The following is an 18,329-nucleotide window of genomic DNA, read 5'->3' as shown; positions in this document are numbered from 1 at the left end:
TGATATCCCATGTAATCAAAAAAGAAAGCCAGATTCACAGAGGTCGCACAGTTGGTAAGTGGCTAAACCAGGATTTGAACTCACAATCAGACTCCCCAGAGCACAGACTTTGTCTGCAGTGTGCTACATCATTGCGAGAGCAGATCTGTTTGTGGTATCTGGGGCATAGGTCAAGAAAACACTGACTCGTGTCCGCACTGTGCATGGAGGGTGCCACAGGGTCGTGTCACAAACAAAACCTGACAATCCAGGAGACCAGAGCTCTAGCTTCTGGTTCTGCCACTAACTTGCTGTCCAGCTTTGTGCAGGACCTCTGTGTGCCTCAGTTTATTCACTTGTAAAATGAAGGTACTGTCCACAAAATCACTAATGAACCTGTCAGCTCTAAAGACATCATGATAGGGGCGCCTGGGTGGCGCAGTTGGTTAAGCGTCCAACTTCAGCCAGGTTATGATCTCGCGGTCTGTGAGTTCGAGCCCCGCGTCAGGCTCTGGGCTGATGGCTCAGAGCCTGGAGCCTGTTTCCGATTCTGTGTCTCCCTCTCTCTCTGCCCCTCGCCCGTTCATGCTCTGTCTCTCTCTGTCCCAAAAATAAATAAACGTTGAAAAAAAAAATTTTTTAAAGACATCATGATAATATAATTTAACTTTGAGTGATTTCTGAAAATTCCTCACAGCACTTTGAGGCCATGGCATTTAGGGAAAATACACTCGTTTAGACTCACAATAAACTGGGAACTTCTTGTCATATACTTTGAGAGACGGCAGAGGAGGTGAGTCTTATTAAATACCAGAATACCAGGGGCGCCTGTGTGGCAGAGTCAGTTAAGTGTCTGACTCTTGGTTTTGGCTCAGGTCATGACCTTATCATTCGTGACAACGAGCCCAGAGTCAGGGTCTGTTCTGACCCCATGGAGCCTGCTTCAGATTCTCTCTCTCCGCCCCTCCCCTGCTTGTTTTCTCTCTCTCTCTCTCTCTCTCTCTCTCTCTCTCTCTCTCTGTCTCAAAATGAATAAACTTAAAAAGTAATAAAAAAAAATAAATGCCAGAATATCAGAAAGCAAAATGTAAGAAGGACAACAGTCATACAGAGTCAACAGAGAGGCAGGATTCTGGCTTTCCCAATGTCTAATAACTGCGCCTGCCACTGATTTCTCCAATAAGGACTTCAAATCCTTGATTTTTTTTTCATTAAGTGGAGGCTTGTTCTCCTTGAGTATGATCCCATTTTTTTTTTAAATAGCTTTATTGAGATAAATTGAAACTTCCCAATCTCAGTTGGACAATCCACAGTTTTTTGTGCAGCTCTTACCACAGTCTGCTGTAGAACACCTCATCCCCCCAAAGAAACCCCATACCCGTTAGGAGTCACTCAACATCCTCTCCCCAACTCCCCAACCCCAGGCAACAACTAATCTTTTTGTCTCTTTAGATTTGCCTATTCTGGACATTTTCTATAAATAGAGTGGTAGGATATGTACCCTTCTGTGTTTGCTTTCACTTAACGTTTTCAAGGTTCACCCGTGCTATAGGTAACATGTCAGTGCTTCCTTTTTATGGCCAAATAGCAGTCCATCGTATGGATACATTTTCTTTATCCATTCTTCAGTTGACGGACATTTGGGTCGTTTCCACTTTTTGGCCATCATGGATAACGATGCAAATGAACATTTATGAACAAGTATCTGTGTGGGCATGTGTTTCCATTTCCCTTGAGTATATACCTAGGAGTGAAATTGTTGGATCATATGGTAACTCTGTTTAACATTTGAAGGAACTGCCACACTAGTTTTCCAAAGTGGTTGTACCATTTTATATCCCTGCCAGCAATGTATCAGTGTTGTACTCTCTCCATAGCCTTGCCAACACCCTTGTTCCCATTTTTTTAAGCCATCTCGGTAAGTGTGAAATGGTATTGCATTGTGGTTTTGATTGGCATTTCCCTGAATGCTAATAATGTGGAGCATCTTTTCATGTGCTGATTGGCAGTTTGTTTATCTTCTTTGGAGAAATGTCTCTTTAGAACTATTGATTCTTTGAGGAGTAACAGTAACCTTCTCAAAAGCCCTGTCCCAAAGGCAAGATAGTGGTCAGTAGGCAGAGAGCTGTACGGTTCTGACCCCGTCCACAAGCAGGAGCTTTTCATGAAGGCCTTGAGTGGGAAGGGATTCAGAACCAGGAGTCCTTGAACACACTGAAATCTTTACAGTGTTCTTAAAGGAGAAAGAGAACACATATGTACCTGTATCAACTAAAACTCACTTTTCAAACTTTGACTTCATGGTAGGAATTTAGAGTGGAACTTTCTTCAGGTTGTCTTTTTCCTTCCGGAAAATCAAAATGTACCTGGATGTTCCTAGGACGCAGAAAAGACTCAAACTAACGTAAAAGTCTACTTACGGCGTGCCTAGCTGTTTGCACACGTGTAAATTCCCACAGCCACTATCAGTAGGCTGCTATGAGGAACATCACTGCACTGACAAGATTGAAACTCAGATAAACTATCATTTTGAAAGGCCACCAGCAACCAAACCTTTCAGGGATGGGAACTGAACCACATCTGGCTGGCTGTAAACCTCAAGCCCTTACCTTTCCTTTGTGACTCTTTTGTTTTGCTCATTAACGAACATATAAAAGGCACTTTGGGCCTGTTTGTAAAGACTGCCTGTCTCTCCAGAAAGTACAGCCATTTGCATTCCCACCAGCACTGTAGGAATATGCGCTGAAACAAATTTGCAGTCCCCATGGCATTTTAACGTTTTTAAGTGATTCCACTTTTGGGTTTGTGTCTTTGCTTAAAACTCTGTTTTTAATTGAAAGGCAATTTAACTGTGGCTCTTAAAATTTCAACAGTCTAGTGAGCACCATCGGGGAAGACCAGGTCCTTGTTTTTAGAGAATAAAGTTTGGTTTGTATGTATTCTAACTTTTGGTTTCATTATTGGTAGTTTGTGCCCATATTTTTATTTTGACTAATTTATCTTGTAGAATAAAAACGTGAGTTGAACTGTCCCTCACAGTTCTGTTTTGGTCACCCTGAATCAGTGAGATGGCAATTGATTATTCTGATATATAAATGTGAAATGATAGAAAATGCAGATCAATGAGTGAAACAAACCAAGCTAATAGATGCTGGTGGGGAAGATGGTCTGAGCTGCTCCTTCTCATACGCATTGGTCAAGATTTCTGTTTGTCACAAAATAAAAGACTAGATTAACTTGGAAATCTTCCTAGTGCAAAAGAGAAATGCTGACTCAAATATTTAAAAAGCCTTTGGAATTCACAGCCAGCCACTGAGAATTGTCTCTGAGGCCGCAGGCTCTCTAGGAAACCTGGACTTGCAGGTCTGAGCAGGAACAAACTGCCATTATTCACAGGTGACATGCTTGTGAAGAAAATCACTTCTTTTGTCCCCCATCAGACTGAGTCCCTTAAGAACTAGGTTATATGAACCTTTTATATTTCCAAGGCTTGTTGTGGTATACTAGGTGATGAGTACTTAGTACTGAATAAACATTCGTGAATATTCACTTTGCCTCTGGGTGACAGTGAGGGGACCAGATGGCACAACATACAAAATTGGAGAGAAAAACCCCGATTTCAGAAAATGACTTAGAAAATCTAAGCCTAAAATAGCTCCATTAGGTGAGTGTTAAAAGTCACACCCCTCTGTACATTTAAGCACATGGAGCCAGAATTAATAGCAAGAGAGATTAGGAAAATCAAAACAGGTTTGTTAGGGTCCCTGGTGACTAAAAACATCAGGAAAAAATCTGAGATTATGCTGAGTGAGGTAGTCCATTCTAAGTACTTGACTGACTCTGTTCCTGGCTGGGAAGAGAATCATGTCCGTAAATTCTTTTGTCACCTTTTGAAGAACTGTATTCACATAACTTAGGTTTGGTATTGCTCTTTACATTGCCTTTCCTTAGATCCTTCCTCTATGTGGAATGTCTTCCTCTACCGCAGCCTTAATGACGTACATGGGTATGATAAATGCCTCCTCGCTCCCGCCGTTCATTCATTAGGCACCTGTGTACTGAGCGTCAGTATGTGCCAACACCGGTCCCGGGTCTGTGGATCTGGAGGCGAGCAGTGTGGACTCTACCCTGAGTGGCTCAAAGGCATGAGGAAGTGTCACTGAGCTGACTCTTTGTAGATAGTGCCCTCTAAATTGTTACTTACATATACACACTCCTGTTTATTCAGTATGAGTACATAGAACTCTGTATCGTGTAAAAAATAACTTGAAGAGTATTATGGCAAGTGCGTACATTAGGAAAGTAAAACCTATAGAGCCATACTAAGATGCGTTCAGAATTAACATTTAAATCAAACATCTTGCCTGGGGAAGTTACTCCTAATCTCCATTTCTCTCTACAAAATGTTTGCAGATGTGTGGGATAATCAGTGACTTGAAGCATTTGATGGGGTGACTAGTACACAGCAGATGGTTCAGCTGTGTTCAGGTACCATGTTGCCCTGGGCAAACTGTGGACTAAGGCTTCTCGGGGCAGGGATTCATGTGTGTTCCTTGGACTCCTCCCCAGAGGTCAGCCTGGTGCCAAACACAGGGCCAAATGATCAAATTACAAAAGGGTTGTGAAACATTTTAGAGAGCCCACTACCTATCCAGCATCGCACCAGGACCTTCTTGTTAAGAGCGTTCTCAAAATATTTTAGGATGCGAAGATTCATGCCCAATTAGACTTGGAATAACTGACTCTGTTCCTTTGTGGTCGAAGGTGGAAGATGAACTGACGCTGGCCCCAGGATTTGTAGCCCCACCTAATCTAGATTATTCAGGCTACCACCAGTACATAGAGGAGAGGCTTCCTCCAGAAAGCCCAGCACTGTATGGCCTCCACCCAAATGCTGAAATAGAATTCCTGACGGTGATGTCGAACACTCTCTTCAGAACTTTGCTGGAGATGCAGCCCAGGAATGCACTCGTCAGTGAGGAGCTGGGGCAGTCCACGGAAGAAAAGGTAGAGGGTCTTTCTTTTTTTGTGGAACTAATCTTGCGTGTACAACTCAATGAATTTCTCCCTTTCTATACAACTATCTCACCACCACCTAGATCAAAATACATAATATTTCCAACACTCAAGGTCAGTATATCCCTCCCTCTCCCATCTAAAGGTAACTACTCATCTTACCTCTGTCACCATAGGTTAGCTTTGCCTGTGTTCGAACTTCAAATACATGCATTCATGCACTGTGTACTTATTTAGGTCTGGCTCCTTTCATTCTTTGTTATGTTTGTGAGACTCACCCATGTTGTTGCATGGGCTAGTGATTCATTTTTGTTTCATATTCTATCGTATGAATATGCCATTTTTTCTTCGTCCTATAGTAGATGGATGTTTGGGTTCTTTCTAGCTTTTCACTATTACGAATATCCCAGCCATGAACATTCTTGTAATCTCTTGTCACCCAGCACTGGCAACTCCCAGAGGCGTCCACTCACACTTCTTACCCTCTCTGCTGAGAAGTGGAATTGCTGGATCACCGGGTGTAACATGTAGTTTCAGTCGATATTCCCAAGCAGTTTTCAAAAGTGCTTGTACCACTTACACTCCCACCAGCAGTGTGCAAGTGTCCCCTGTTCTCTTTCCTTGAGGTTTTGTGAAAGGTAGTATTTCATCATGGTTTTAACTTTGCATTCCTTAGTCAAGGGGTGATGCTGAATATCTTTTCATGGGGTTATAGCCATGTAGATAGAATCTCATGTGAAGTACCTGTTCCACTTGCTTGCCCATTTTTTAAAAATTGTTGTCAATGTTTTTCTTACAGATTTGTAAGGACTGTTCTCAACGTGTATCCTTTGTCAGATAGATGTATGGCAAACCTCTTCTCCAAATCTGTGACCTGCTTTTTTACTGTGTTTTTGGCTCTGTCATTTTATGATGTCTTTATTAGATTATCTTGGGAGACTGGCATTGGTTTTTTTTTTGTTATTGTTGTTGGTTTGTTTTGCTTTTAGCGTTATTCTTTTGAAGGTATCTATTGCCTAGAATGATGGGGATGAGAAATAGACATCAAATGCTACCATTTTTTACATTTAGATTAAAATCTTATTTCTCATTAACTTAAAACCTTACTAGTTTATTTTTCCCCACATAAATTAGCCCACATTCCCCTCTCACAATTATTAATCAGGATTTGAGGGACAAGGATAGGTTGTTGGAACACACTCTCAGATTTCCTTATTGTGAGGTCTCAGGAATTTTCTGTATTATTTCTTGAAATATGGCCATTTGTTGAGGCACTGGTTGTCATTTAGAGGCTGTAGGATTTGTTGTGTGGTGTTTTATCCCATATACTAACATCTCCCTTATCTGAATGTTACACCTTTTTTTTTCTTAAGAAGATGAAAAAGAAAAAAATCACCCATTTGGCAAAAGCTATAGTATTAATACAAGCAGAGAGGTAGATGAGGTCTTCATTTTGTTTTTTGGGCTTCATTCTTTCCAACAAAGAAGCTGACCGTTAAACCAGAAACTACAAAGCAAACCTCTTGAGATACCTCAACACCCCAAATAGGCAAACAGATTGTAGCAACGAATTTATTGAGTGCTTACTATATGCTAAGCACTTAAGAAAGTGCTTTAGGAAGAAACCATTTAATTCTCAATAGCTCTGAGTAGTATCAGGATCCCTGTTACAGAATTAAGTTTAGGTGATTTGCTAGACAGCTAGAAAGGGCCAATGAAGGAAATCAAACTCCAGCTGATTCCAAAAGCCACCCCTTTACCTAACTTGTCTACTACACTGTTTTGTACTTTGTGCAGCTATTGTAGAGGAATAAGACTGCAGGACCTGAAAAATTACCTGCCGGGCGCTAAAGCAACTTACTGTTAATGCTGTCAGAACTGTAGGCAGTAATCCCAGAAATCAGTGGGAGAGGGAAAGTGGCCTGGGGCTGAAGACAGACAGCACTATTTTCACTCTCTTGTCTACTTTAGGTATTTGTTGGTTTTCCGTAGCTCCGTGAGACCGGATAGACTAAACATGCACATTGAACTACTGTATGCATCTTTGCGTCTTTAATGTATAAGTTTTTTATTTCTTCAGGGCATTAAGTAAAGAAGACAGAGGCTTCCTCGTTGTTGAAAACGTCGATCTAAACTGCTTCCCCAAATTTTAAAAGGCTGTGTCAGTTGGAAAGGGCAACATCATAAAGTCACCAGAATTAGCTCAAGCTTAAAGGGCATTTTTGGTTTGTGTGACTTTCAAAATGATTTTTTTTAATTAGCGGATTACAAAATGTAATACCCAGATGTTGGGGTTCCACTTCCTCTGATTGTGTCTTGACACGCACAAGTGAAATGGAATTCATGACAGTTCTTCAATTCCCCAAATGCTACCAGTGAAAAAACTACAAATAGTAGCTCCTCCCTGGTGGGATCTAAAGAAGGGGAGGGACTTCGGTCATGCACAGGTAGCTGAGCTAGTTGGCAGTGCATCTGCCCACCTCCAAGGAGTGGCGGACATGTTTTCAATGCATTAGCAAGCATCATTGGGAGTTGTGGGATAGATTCTGGGACTTCCAAACATCAAGGATAGTGTCCCTGTGACTAAAAATGAAATACAAAGGGGACACTTCGTTGACTCATTGGTTAAGCATCCAACTCTTGGTTTTGGCTCAGGCAATGATCTCGTGGTTTCCTGAGTTCAAGCCCCACATAGGGCTCTGTGCAGACAGCATGGAGACTGCTTGGAATTCATATTCTCTCTCTCTCTCAAAAACAAACTTTAAAAGAATCTTTAAAAAAACAAAATACAAAGGAGCTAAATTTTGTGTGTGTTAATGATTTAAGGTTAAGAATGTCTTGGATGACATTTTGGAGAAACTTCCAGAAGAGTTCAACATGGCAGAGATAATGCAAAAAACCTCAAACAGAAGCCCTTATGTTCTTGTTTGCTTCCAAGAATGTGAGAGGATGAATATTCTTCTTCGGGAAATCCGTGTGTCACTTCAACAATTAGACCTTGGTTGGAAGGTGAGTTTAAAAATGGTACCAGAGCAGGTTTTCCCACATTGGAGGGTACTCACTTTGTGGCCTCTTTTCTCCATGCAAGGGGGAGCTGACGTTATCTCCTGACATGGAAGCCCAGCAGTCCCAGCTGAGTTATGACACAGTGCCAGACGCTTGGAGCAAACTGGCATATCCATCTACTTACGGCCTGGCCCACTGGTAAGCGATTCCCTCCCTGCTCCCACTGGCCTTTCTCCACCTGGATGCTGGCTCAGTGTTCTGAGTTACTGTTGTGTCAGAAGAACTGTGAAGGCTATACTTTGTGAGTACTTTGGGGCCGTACTTGGCATAATTGTGCAAACAAACTACCACCAGTTGTTCCTGAGTATCTTTTGTGGGTTGCTCCGAAGGTAAAAATCAGTGAAAAATCAGGTGAAAATCAGGGTCAAAGCAAGGGGTCATAGCCCCTTACTTATTAGCTATTTAATCTTGAACAAAATACCTGACCTTCCTAATTTCTCAGTTTATCATGTCAAAAATGTAGGGAATAAAATTCCTTCATTCAGTTATTTAAATGGCCACGGGAGGTAACCTGAGTTTGTTTTCGTGTCCCTTCATACCTTATTTTCAAAGCCAGTGATTACCAATGCCATCTCAAAGCTGACTTTTAAAAGCTCATAGTAGAGTACACCATAAATCCAACTGCTTCTGTGTGTGGCTGTGAGTGGAGAGAGGTGTCCCAAAGCCATGGATGAACATTCACAGCTCCCTCACAGCCAGGGCTCTCTCCAACTGCTCCTTGGCCTTCATAGTCAACACACAAAGTTTGAAAGGTTCCCTCCATTCCTGTCTTTTTGGTATGGAATTTTCTTTAATCCATACTTTCCTAAGTCTTTCTTCCATGAACCAGAATGGTCCTCTGAACCTTAAATTGGAAGGCCCCATGGGAATTCCAAATGAGGGGTGCCTGTGACTCTTGATCTCACGGTTGTGAGTTCAAGCCCCATGTTGGGTATAGAGATTACTTTAAAAATAAAATCTTAAAAACAAAACTTTGGGGTACCTGGAAGGCTCACTTGGTTAAGTGTCAACTCTTGATCTCAGGGTCATGAGTTCAAGACCTGCTGTGGGCTACACACTGAAAATATGTGCACCTTGGAACTGCCACATAGGCAGCCAGGTGTTTGCTGTGTAGGGAGGTGTGCCAACATAAGAATGGAAGGTGCAACAAGAACAGACACTCAGATCAATGGAACAAAATAGAGAACCCAGAAACCGACCCACAAATGTATGGCCAACTCATCTTTGACAAAGCAGGAAAGAATATCCGATGGAATAAAGACAGTCTCTTCAGCAAGTGGTGCTGGGAAAACTGGACAGTGACATGCAGAAGAATGAACCTGGGCCACTTTCTTACACCATACACAAAAATAAACTCAAAATGGATGAAAGACCTCAATGTAAGACAGGAAGCCATCAAAATCCTTGAGGAGAAAGCAGGCAAAAACCTCTTTGATCTTGGCTGCAGCGACTTCTTACTCAACACGTCTCTAGAGGCAAGGGAAATCAAAGCAAAAATGAACTACTGGGCCCTCATCAAAATAAAAAGCTTCTGCACAGTGAAGGAAACAATCAGCAAAACTAAAAGGAAGCCGACAGAATAGGAGAAGCTATTTGCAAATGACATATCAGATAAAGGGTTAGTGTCCAAAATCTATAAAGAACTTATCAAACTCAACACCCAAAAAACAAATAATCCAGTGAAGAAATGGGTGAAAGACATGAATAGACACTTCTCCAAAGAAGACATCCAGATGGCCAACCGACACGTGAAAAAAAAAAATGCTCAACATCACTCATCAGGGAAATACAGTTCAAAACCACAATGAGATATCACCGCATACATGTCAGACTGGCTAACATCAACCACTCGGGCAACATCAGATGTTGGCAAGGATGCAGAGAAAGAGGATCTCTTTTGCATTGTTGGTAGGAATGCAAGCTGGTGCAGCCGCTCTGGAAAACAGTATGGAGGTTCCTCATAAAACTAAAAATAGAACTACCCTACGACCCACCTGTTGCACTACTAGGCATTTATCCACAGAATACAGGTGTGCTGTTTCGAAGGGACACGTGCACCCCCACATTTATAGCAGCACTATCAACAATAGCCAAAGTATATAGAAAGAGCCCAAATGTCCATCGATGGATGAATGGATAAAAAAGATGTGGTACATATATACAATGGAGTATTACTTGGCAATCAAAAAGAATGAAGTTTTGCCATTTGCAACTACGTGGATGGAACTGGAGGGTATTATGCTAAGTGAAATTAGTCAGAGAAAGACAAAAATCCTAGCACTTCACTCATAGAGTGTTTCACCTTAAGAGGAAAAACAGATGAACATAAGGGAAGGGAAACAATATAACAACAGGGAGGGGGACAAAACAGAAGAGACTCATAAATATGGAGAACAAACTGAGGGTTGCTGGAGGGGCTGTGGGAGGGGGGGATGAGCTAAATGGGTAAGGGGCATTAAGGAATCTATTCCTGAAATCATTGTTGCACTATATGCTAACTAATTTGGATGTAAATTCTAGAAACTAAAAAATAAAATTAAAAAAAGGAAGGTAGAATGTGGAAGGAACAGATGGCAGCAAACAACTGGCAGGAAGAGTGAGCAAAACTACTCACTGGATTTCTATGAATGCTGTGGATGTCCAACATTTTTTTTTTTTTTTTTTTTTTTTTTTAGTTTTGAGAGAGAAGGGGAGGGGAGGGTCAGAAAGAGAGGGAGAGAGAATCCCAAGCAGGCTCTGCACTATCAGCATGGAGCCTGATGCGGGGCTTGAACTCACAAACCATGAGATAAGCTGAAGTTGCATGCTTAACTGACTGAGCCAACCAAGTGCCCCCCAAATCAAATTTTTTATTTCCAATAAAAAATATTTATATTGCACTTAAGTTTTGTCATAATGGTAACTTTGGACTTCCATCTTATTTTGTGCTTATTTCTATATTTTTCTACTTTTATTCCAATTTTTTTCAGGTTTCTGTCAGTTTAACAGTTTTCTTTATTACATGCTTATCCTTATTATTTTAGCAGAGACACTTTACATTGTAGCCTACACACTTGGCTTTTTTAATGTTTATTTTTGAGAGAGAGAGAGAGAGAGAGAGAGAGCGCGCGAACGCAAATGGGAAAAGGGGCAGAGAGAGACACAAAATCGGAAGTAGGTTCCAGGAGCTGTTAGCACACAGCCCCTGTGCAGGGCTTAAACTCACAAACGATGAGACCATGACCTGAGCTGAAGTCAGACACCCAAGCAACTGGGCCACCCAGGCACCCCCATACTTGACTGCTCTAATATAATGTAAAGTCAACACTTTAATCTCCCTCTTGCCTCCTCTGATCTGCAATTGTAATTCAACCTTATTTTAACCCATAATATTTTTGTTTATAGTCAGTATTATTTTTGCTTTGACAACATGTGTTGATGTCTTTGCTCCTTTGTTGCTTTTTACATCTGATTCTGGGCTCCTTTGTTCTGGGCCTCCGTCTCTTTTCGCTGAAAGGCAAAATCTATGCCAGGGCTCTCAGTATATATGGTGGGGAGTAAATGGTGTTCTTTATCGGAATCTTTTTCCCTACGCTCTTGTACTATGGGTAACCTGCAGTTCCAGCATACGAATAATTTCGGCACTTGAGTTTGCTACCCCCATGGTTTTCTGGCATTTATTATAGCTGATGAGACTGTTCTTAAGTGTACTTGTCATCCCTTCACAACTAATCTGTTTTCTCTGGGGAAGTTCTTAAGATTTTTTTCTTTACTATCGATGTTCCGCAGTTTTACTGATGTATTTAGATGTGGGCTTTTAAAATTGTATCCTACTTGGGGCGCCTGGGTGGCGCAGTCGGTTAAGCGTCCGACTTCAGCCAGGTCACGATCTCGCGGTCCGTGGGTTCGAGCCCCGCGTCGGGCTCTGGGCTGATGGCTCAGAGCCTGGAGCCTGTTTCCGATTCTGTGTCTCCCTCTCTCTCTGCCCCTCCCCCGTTCATGCTCTGTCTCTCTCTGTCCCAAAAATAAATAAACGTTGAAAAAAAAATTAAAAAAAAAAAATTGTATCCTACTTGCTCCTGTGTGCTATTGTAAGTGTGTATGTCTACCCATTGCTTCCACCCTGAAAAATTCTCAGCCCTTATGTCTCCCAATAAATGCCATCTTCCTCATAATCTTCATTGTATTTGCTTATCTGAACTATTACTTTCAGTCTGTCTCTGCTATATCCTGGTTGATCTCATCACTTCTGGGGAGGGGGGGGACTTCATTTTGTCTTCAATGGTTTCTAGGTTTACTGTGTGTCTCCCCTTAACTTTTAAAATTTTATTGTCCTCGGGGCACCTGGGTGGCTCAGTCAGTTAAACATCCAAGTTTGGCTTAGGTTGTGATCTCAGGGTTTGTAAGTCCAAGCCCCATGTCAGGCTCTGTGCTGACAGCTCGGAGCCTGGAGCCTGCTTCAGATTCTCTGTCTCCCTCTCCCTGCCCCTCCCCAACTCACAGTCTATCTCTCAAAAAAGAACAAATGTTAAAAAAAAAAAAAAGTTTAATTAAAAAAGATAACATTTCATTGTCCAAAATCAATTTTTCAATTCCAAGTTGTTTATACTGAAATCAGAGAAAGTACCCAACTTGGTTTCGTAATTTCCTGTTTTTAAGACTATTATTCTAGTTTCTTTCTCAGGGTTTTAAATATATTAAGAAAGAGTCCTTCAGATCCCACTTGTTTTTATTTGCTGGATGATTCAGCCTTCTTGTTCATTGGATTTGCTGCCATTATCTTATGCCATATAATCAGCTGTCTTTATACTCAAAGAACAGGCTGGCTGGTTAGAAAAAAAAAGTGGAACCCACTCACTGTTGGGGGCTTTGTAGGCAGCGTGGCTTGCTCTGATCAAATGCTGCTGTATAGGGGTCTGTGGCTGACTTTCTTTCACCTTTTCTAAAAGACTTCATGTTTTTTCTTCGCTATCCAGAGGATTCTGTCTTTGGTCTATATTAAAATGTGTCTTGGCATTGATTTTTCTTGGGTCAAATTTTCTGGAAATATGGTACGTCCCTGATTTTACAAAGTCAGATTTGTAATTTAGGAAAACCCAAATGTCCTAAAATTGTACGCAAGTTTTTCATTTCATTTTTTAATTAATTTTTAAATTTACATCCAAGTTAGCATCTGGTGCAACAAGGATTTCAGGATTCGATTCCTTAATGCCCCTTATCCATTTAGCCCATCCCCCTTCCTGCAGCCACTCCAGCAACCCTCTGTTCTCTATATTTGTCTTTTATGTTTTGTCCCCCTCCCTGGATATTTGGATATTTGTCTTTCTCTAATTTTGCTTACCATAATACCCTCCAGTTCCACCCACGTAGCTGCAAATGGCAAGATTTCATTCTTTTTGATTGCTGAGTAATATTCCATTGTATATATATTATACCACATCTTCTTTATCCATTCATCCATCCATGGACTTTGGGCTCTTTCCATACTTTGGCTGTGGTTGATAGCACTACTATAAACATTGGGGTACATGTGTCCCTTTGAAACATCACATCCATATCCCTTGGATAAATACCTAGTAGTGCAATTGCTGGGTTATAGGGTAGTTCTATTTTTAATTTTTTGAGGAACTTCCATACTGTTTTCCAGAGTGGCTGCACCAGCTTGCATTCCCACCAGCAGTGCAAAAGAGATCCTCTTTCTCCGCATCCTCACCAACATTTATTGTTGCAGGAGTTAATGTTAGCCATTCTGACTTGTGTGAGGTGATAGCTCATTGTGGTTTTGATTTATATTTTTCTGATGCATGATGTTGAGCATTTTTCACGTGTCGGTTGGCCATCCAGATGTCTTCTTTGGAGAAGTGTCTATTCATGTCTTTTGCCCACTTCTTCACTGGATTTTGTTTTTTGGGTGTTGAGTTTGATAAGTTCTTTATAGATTTTGGATACTAACCCTTTATCTGATATGTCATTTGCAAATATCTTCTCCCATTCCATCAGCTGCCTTTAGTTTTGCTGATTGTTTCCTTCCCTGTGCAGAAACATTTTGTTTTGATGAGGTCCAACACTTCATTTTTGCTTTTGTTTCCCTTGTCCCCGGAGATGTGTTAAGAACTTGATGTGGCCAGTGTCAAAGAGGTTGTTGCCTGCTTTCTCCTCTAGGATTTTGATGGCTTCCTGTCTTACATTGAGGTCTTTCATCCATTTTGAGTTTATTTTTGTGTATTTTCCATTTAATTTTAAAATGCTTTTCTTCCTAATTTCATTTTTCTTACCTGGTCATTTCCAAACCAGAATCTTGTTTATACAGGCAATCATTTCCCTTTTTAAAAACTTGTTGTAATTTGGCTATAATGCATAGCCTCTTGTGGTAACATTTTTAGATAAAAAATCTTTTTATTTTTTTATTTTTTAATGTTTTATTTATTTTTAAGAGAGTGAGCACAAGCAGGGAAGGGACAGAGAGAGACAGAATCTGAAGCAGGCTCCAGGCTCTGAGCGGTCAGCACACAGCCTGATGTGGGGCCTGAACTCATGAACCACCAGATCATGACCTGAGCCAAAATCAGATGCTTCACCAACTGAGCCACCCAAGTGGCCCTGAAAGTCTTTGTTTTTCCTTTTTGTTGCCATGTCAATTATGTTTTCCCTAAACCAGAGATTTGGAAGAACTGGCATGGGGCAGGTAAGAGCCATGCTGTAAACTGGCAGGCATTACAACAAACTTGTAGTGACCCAAGCGTGAATGTGAGCATCAGCCTTGCTGCTTTTGTAACACATAACCAAACCAGGTGCCAGGAAACTTCAGGGCTAGCCTGCATGGCCCTCACCCTAGAGAACTCCCTGCTGGCTTTAACATACACACGCTCCATTCTCTCTTTCTGGCAGCCCTGAGTCCTACATTTCAAAGCTTGACAGGTCTCCTGATTTTATCAGAGAAGCTAATTTTCCCATAGCCTCTGTGAGAGTTGGTCTCCTTCCTTGAAAAACTGTTGTGATGAGTTCTGAACTTGGGTAAAAAAACCTCATTTTCCCAAACCACAGTCATGTAGAGGCTCGGAGTTGTGGTTTCCCCTTATTAGCTTTTTCTTCCCCCCATTCCTATTGTATATGGAAAGTCCACTGTCTGGGCTCTACTGCCTCTGCCCTTCCCAGCAGCCATCCCTCCCACCCCAATCCTTACACACACACACACACACACACTGCCACGCACACACCTCGTCCACACTCTGTTGGAGCCTGTCAGGTGGATTATACACACATCACCTGGGTGTGGTTGCCACGTATCACTAAGAGCATCTAAATAAAATTGTTAAGTAGAGATGAATTTTCCACATTCCTCAGTGTTTCTTGTCCCTAGGGGTAATAGTTAAAAAATTTCAACAGGAAAGAAAATCTCTTTAAAGGGATCTACTTCATCGGGGCGCCCACGTGGCTCAGTTGGTTGAGTGTCCGATCTCGGCTCAGGTCATGATCTCACAGTCCGGGAGTTCGAGCCCTGCATTGGGCTCTGTGCTGATAGCTCGGAGTCTGGAGCCTGCTTCAGATTCTGTGTCTCCCTCTCTCTGACCCTCCCCTGTTCATGCTCTATCTCAAAAATAAACAAACATTAAAAAAAAATTTAAAGAATCTACTTCACCTTATCGGAAAACTCTGTTTCCTCCTACCTCGTGTTCACCAGGTTTAATGACCTCCTTTTGCGATGCCGGGAACTTGAAACCTGGACCCACGATCTTGCCCTTCCAGCTGTAGTGTGGCTTCCTGGCTTCTTCAACCCTCAGTCCTTCTTAACTGGTAAGGGCTCCTACTGGGCGGCCCCAGCTTCTGGCACAAACCCTGCCTCACCTGCCCTGCTCCCCAGTGCTCATGACACAGGAGGGAGGGGCAGGAGTGATAGCTGTGTGTGCAGAGAAAGTAAAGTTCCAAGCATAGCAGCCACGTGAAGTGGGATATAAACATTTTCTGTCAAAGGCCACGGGGGTCTCTTCTCCAGTGGTTCCCTTCTGCCCCCACAGTGCAAAACCAGATGCTGTGTAACCAAACGGGCCTGGCTATTCCAGTAAAAGTTCATGTACACAAGCAGGGAGGTGTCCTGCAGGCCTCAGTTGGCCATCAGTCTAGAGCAGCCACACGCACATTTCCAGGAACCCGAAGCACAGCACAATGCCTCAGTCAGAAAGGCAGCTGACTGTGGGCCCCTGGGAGCCCTTTTACCACTACATCCCATTTCCTGCTCCTTCTCTTCCCACAGCAATCATGCAGACCATGGCTCGCAAAAATGAGTGGCCCCTGGACAAAATGTGCTTGACTGTTGATGTTACCAAAAAAACCAAGGAAGATTATGGCCATCCTCCACGGGAAGGTGCCTATCTCCACGGGCTCCTCATGGAAGGTAAGATAGCACAAGCAGCACCGGTGTAGTTTTTAATTTAGGAGCTTTCTTCGATCAGTTGCAAGTTGGTATCTGTCCTTGGTTTACTCCACTCCTCTGTACTCACATCTAGCAGTTGTCTACCTCGTTTTACCACATTTAATGCCAGGATCTGGGTCCAATGTCAGCCAAGTTTTAAGGCACGTAGGGTGATGGCTGTCACTTAAATCTGCATCTGTCTCTAGTGTTAAATTACCTGTGGCATTAAGACCTACACTAAAAAGATTGTGAAGCGATTAAAAACTGTCACTTCACTCTGACATTTTACTACAAGATTTCTTTAAGCCCTTAAGATGCCAGTGCATGCGAATCTCTAATGTGGGTGGGTGAGAGGAAAGGCATTCATTTTGAAGAATTCAATTTTTTAAAGAGAGGGCAAACTCATTTGCTTTATTGTGCCTGAATTCTTGGAGAGTGTGTTTTCAAACAAGGTTTAGATCTTTTGAATTCAAATTAGTTCATTTTTCAAAGGAAAGTTTAGACGTGGAACCCTGAGCCCTGCCGCCAGTGTTTCTGTGGCACCCCTTAACCTCCCACACCAGTAAGGAAGCCAACAAGCAGTAACGACAAAACTGAACATTTATTGCTTCCAACACACCACACTGTTGCAATCCTTGTGTTTGTGCTATAGGTGCCAGATGGGACACACAGTCAGGAACCATTGCTGATGCCTGCCTCAAGGAGTTAACATCTGTGATGCCGGTTATCTTTGCAAAAGCCATACCCACAGACAGACAGGAAACTAAACACACCTATGAATGCCCGGTGTACAAAACCAAAATGAGGGGCCCAACCTACGTGTGGACCTTCAGATTGAAAAGCAAAGACAAGGTGGCCAAATGGGTCCTGGCAGGCGTGGCCCTGCTGCTGGAAGCCTGAGATGGCCCCTCAGGCTCGGACAACACAGGCCTTGGCCGGGGGGGCCGCACACATTAATTTACTGAGAGCCATAAAACACACTCCAGCTTCTGGAATTTTTAAGTAACTTACATGTGCATTAATTTTGCTTAAACACCGTCCTTAACGGTCTCCCCATCAGCAAGTGGGATTTGAGTTCTTGCACATAAACAAAATCTTTTTAAATTACAAAAACCTAGAAGCCCCTGACCTCAGGCAGCAAGTGAATCCTGAAGGAAGAGGCAGACGGTCCTGCCGGCCAGCAGTGTCCCCAGAACTCCAGTGTCGGTAACGTGACAGGTGACTTTTAATAAAAATAAAACTCTAGTACTCAAGATCTATGGGTTAATTGCACTTTGTAATTTAAGAGAACATTCTTTCTTTAACATAAATTTCCAATGACCCAGAGAAGCACTAACTACCTGGTCTGAACTGTGGTCACTGCCTGGGAGGTAAAGATCAAGGCACCAAACAGTGTCAAAGGCAAGAGCTGCTTACGCAACGTTTGCCCTGGAACTTACCTGGACTTTAACTCCACCCCATTTAAGCTGTGTTTTTGTCATATGCAGATGCTTTTAAAACCACTCACTACGCATAGGGGCCCGTGGATATATGTAAATAGATTCCTCTGCTTTGCCGTCTTCCTGAGAAACCTTTTCAAGCATATAAACAATCTTAAAAAAATAGTATTTAGATCTACGAACAACTTCTGTATAAAAACACAACTGGAAAAAATCGTAGGCACCCGTGGGATGGCATATGTTGCTAGAGTTCTTTACGGTGAGGTGGCTGGTTTTGTTCTTAATCATCTTCTACCAGCTGCTTCTGTAAGCTGAGGAAAAGAAGGGAGGCATCAGTGTGATGGGTATGGAGACGAACACAAAGCCGGGTTCTAGGCTTGAGTGCACAGCCCAGCCCCTCTGCGGCAGGCCTGCCCTGACTCCATGGCCAGGCAGCGGGA

At 42.3% G+C, this 18,329-nt stretch overlaps 2 protein-coding genes across 4 annotated transcripts in view; one reads left to right on the top strand and one right to left on the bottom strand.

Annotated features, from left to right (window-relative positions):
- DNAH11 (dynein axonemal heavy chain 11) overlaps positions 1-17,703 on the top strand; it is a 358,576-nt gene extending 340,873 nt beyond the window's left edge. The window contains 6 exon segments of the mRNA XM_040472462.1: positions 4,744-4,986; positions 7,822-8,004; positions 8,084-8,199; positions 15,722-15,834; positions 16,292-16,432; positions 17,103-17,703. Of these exon segments, the coding sequence (XP_040328396.1) occupies positions 4,744-4,986; positions 7,822-8,004; positions 8,084-8,199; positions 15,722-15,834; positions 16,292-16,432; positions 17,103-17,350 (1,044 nt within the window). The 3' untranslated portion in view covers positions 17,351-17,703.
- The window catches only part of CDCA7L (cell division cycle associated 7 like), a 39,087-nt gene continuing 37,790 nt past the window's right edge, over positions 17,033-18,329 (bottom strand). For all 3 annotated transcript variants that reach the window (XM_040472460.1, XM_040472459.1, XM_040472458.1), the window contains one exon: positions 17,033-18,200. In XM_040472460.1, the coding sequence (XP_040328394.1) occupies positions 18,170-18,200 (31 nt within the window). In that variant the 3' untranslated portion in view covers positions 17,033-18,169. The remainder of the gene's footprint in view (positions 18,201-18,329) is intronic.

This window comes from Herpailurus yagouaroundi, unplaced genomic scaffold (assembly GCF_014898765.1).
Source record: "Herpailurus yagouaroundi ecotype Mexico unplaced genomic scaffold, PumYag 100, whole genome shotgun sequence".
NCBI lineage: Eukaryota > Metazoa > Chordata > Mammalia > Carnivora > Felidae > Herpailurus > Herpailurus yagouaroundi.
The sequence above is the reverse complement of the archived record's forward strand: the minus strand, read 5'-3'. Positions and strand labels throughout refer to the sequence as shown.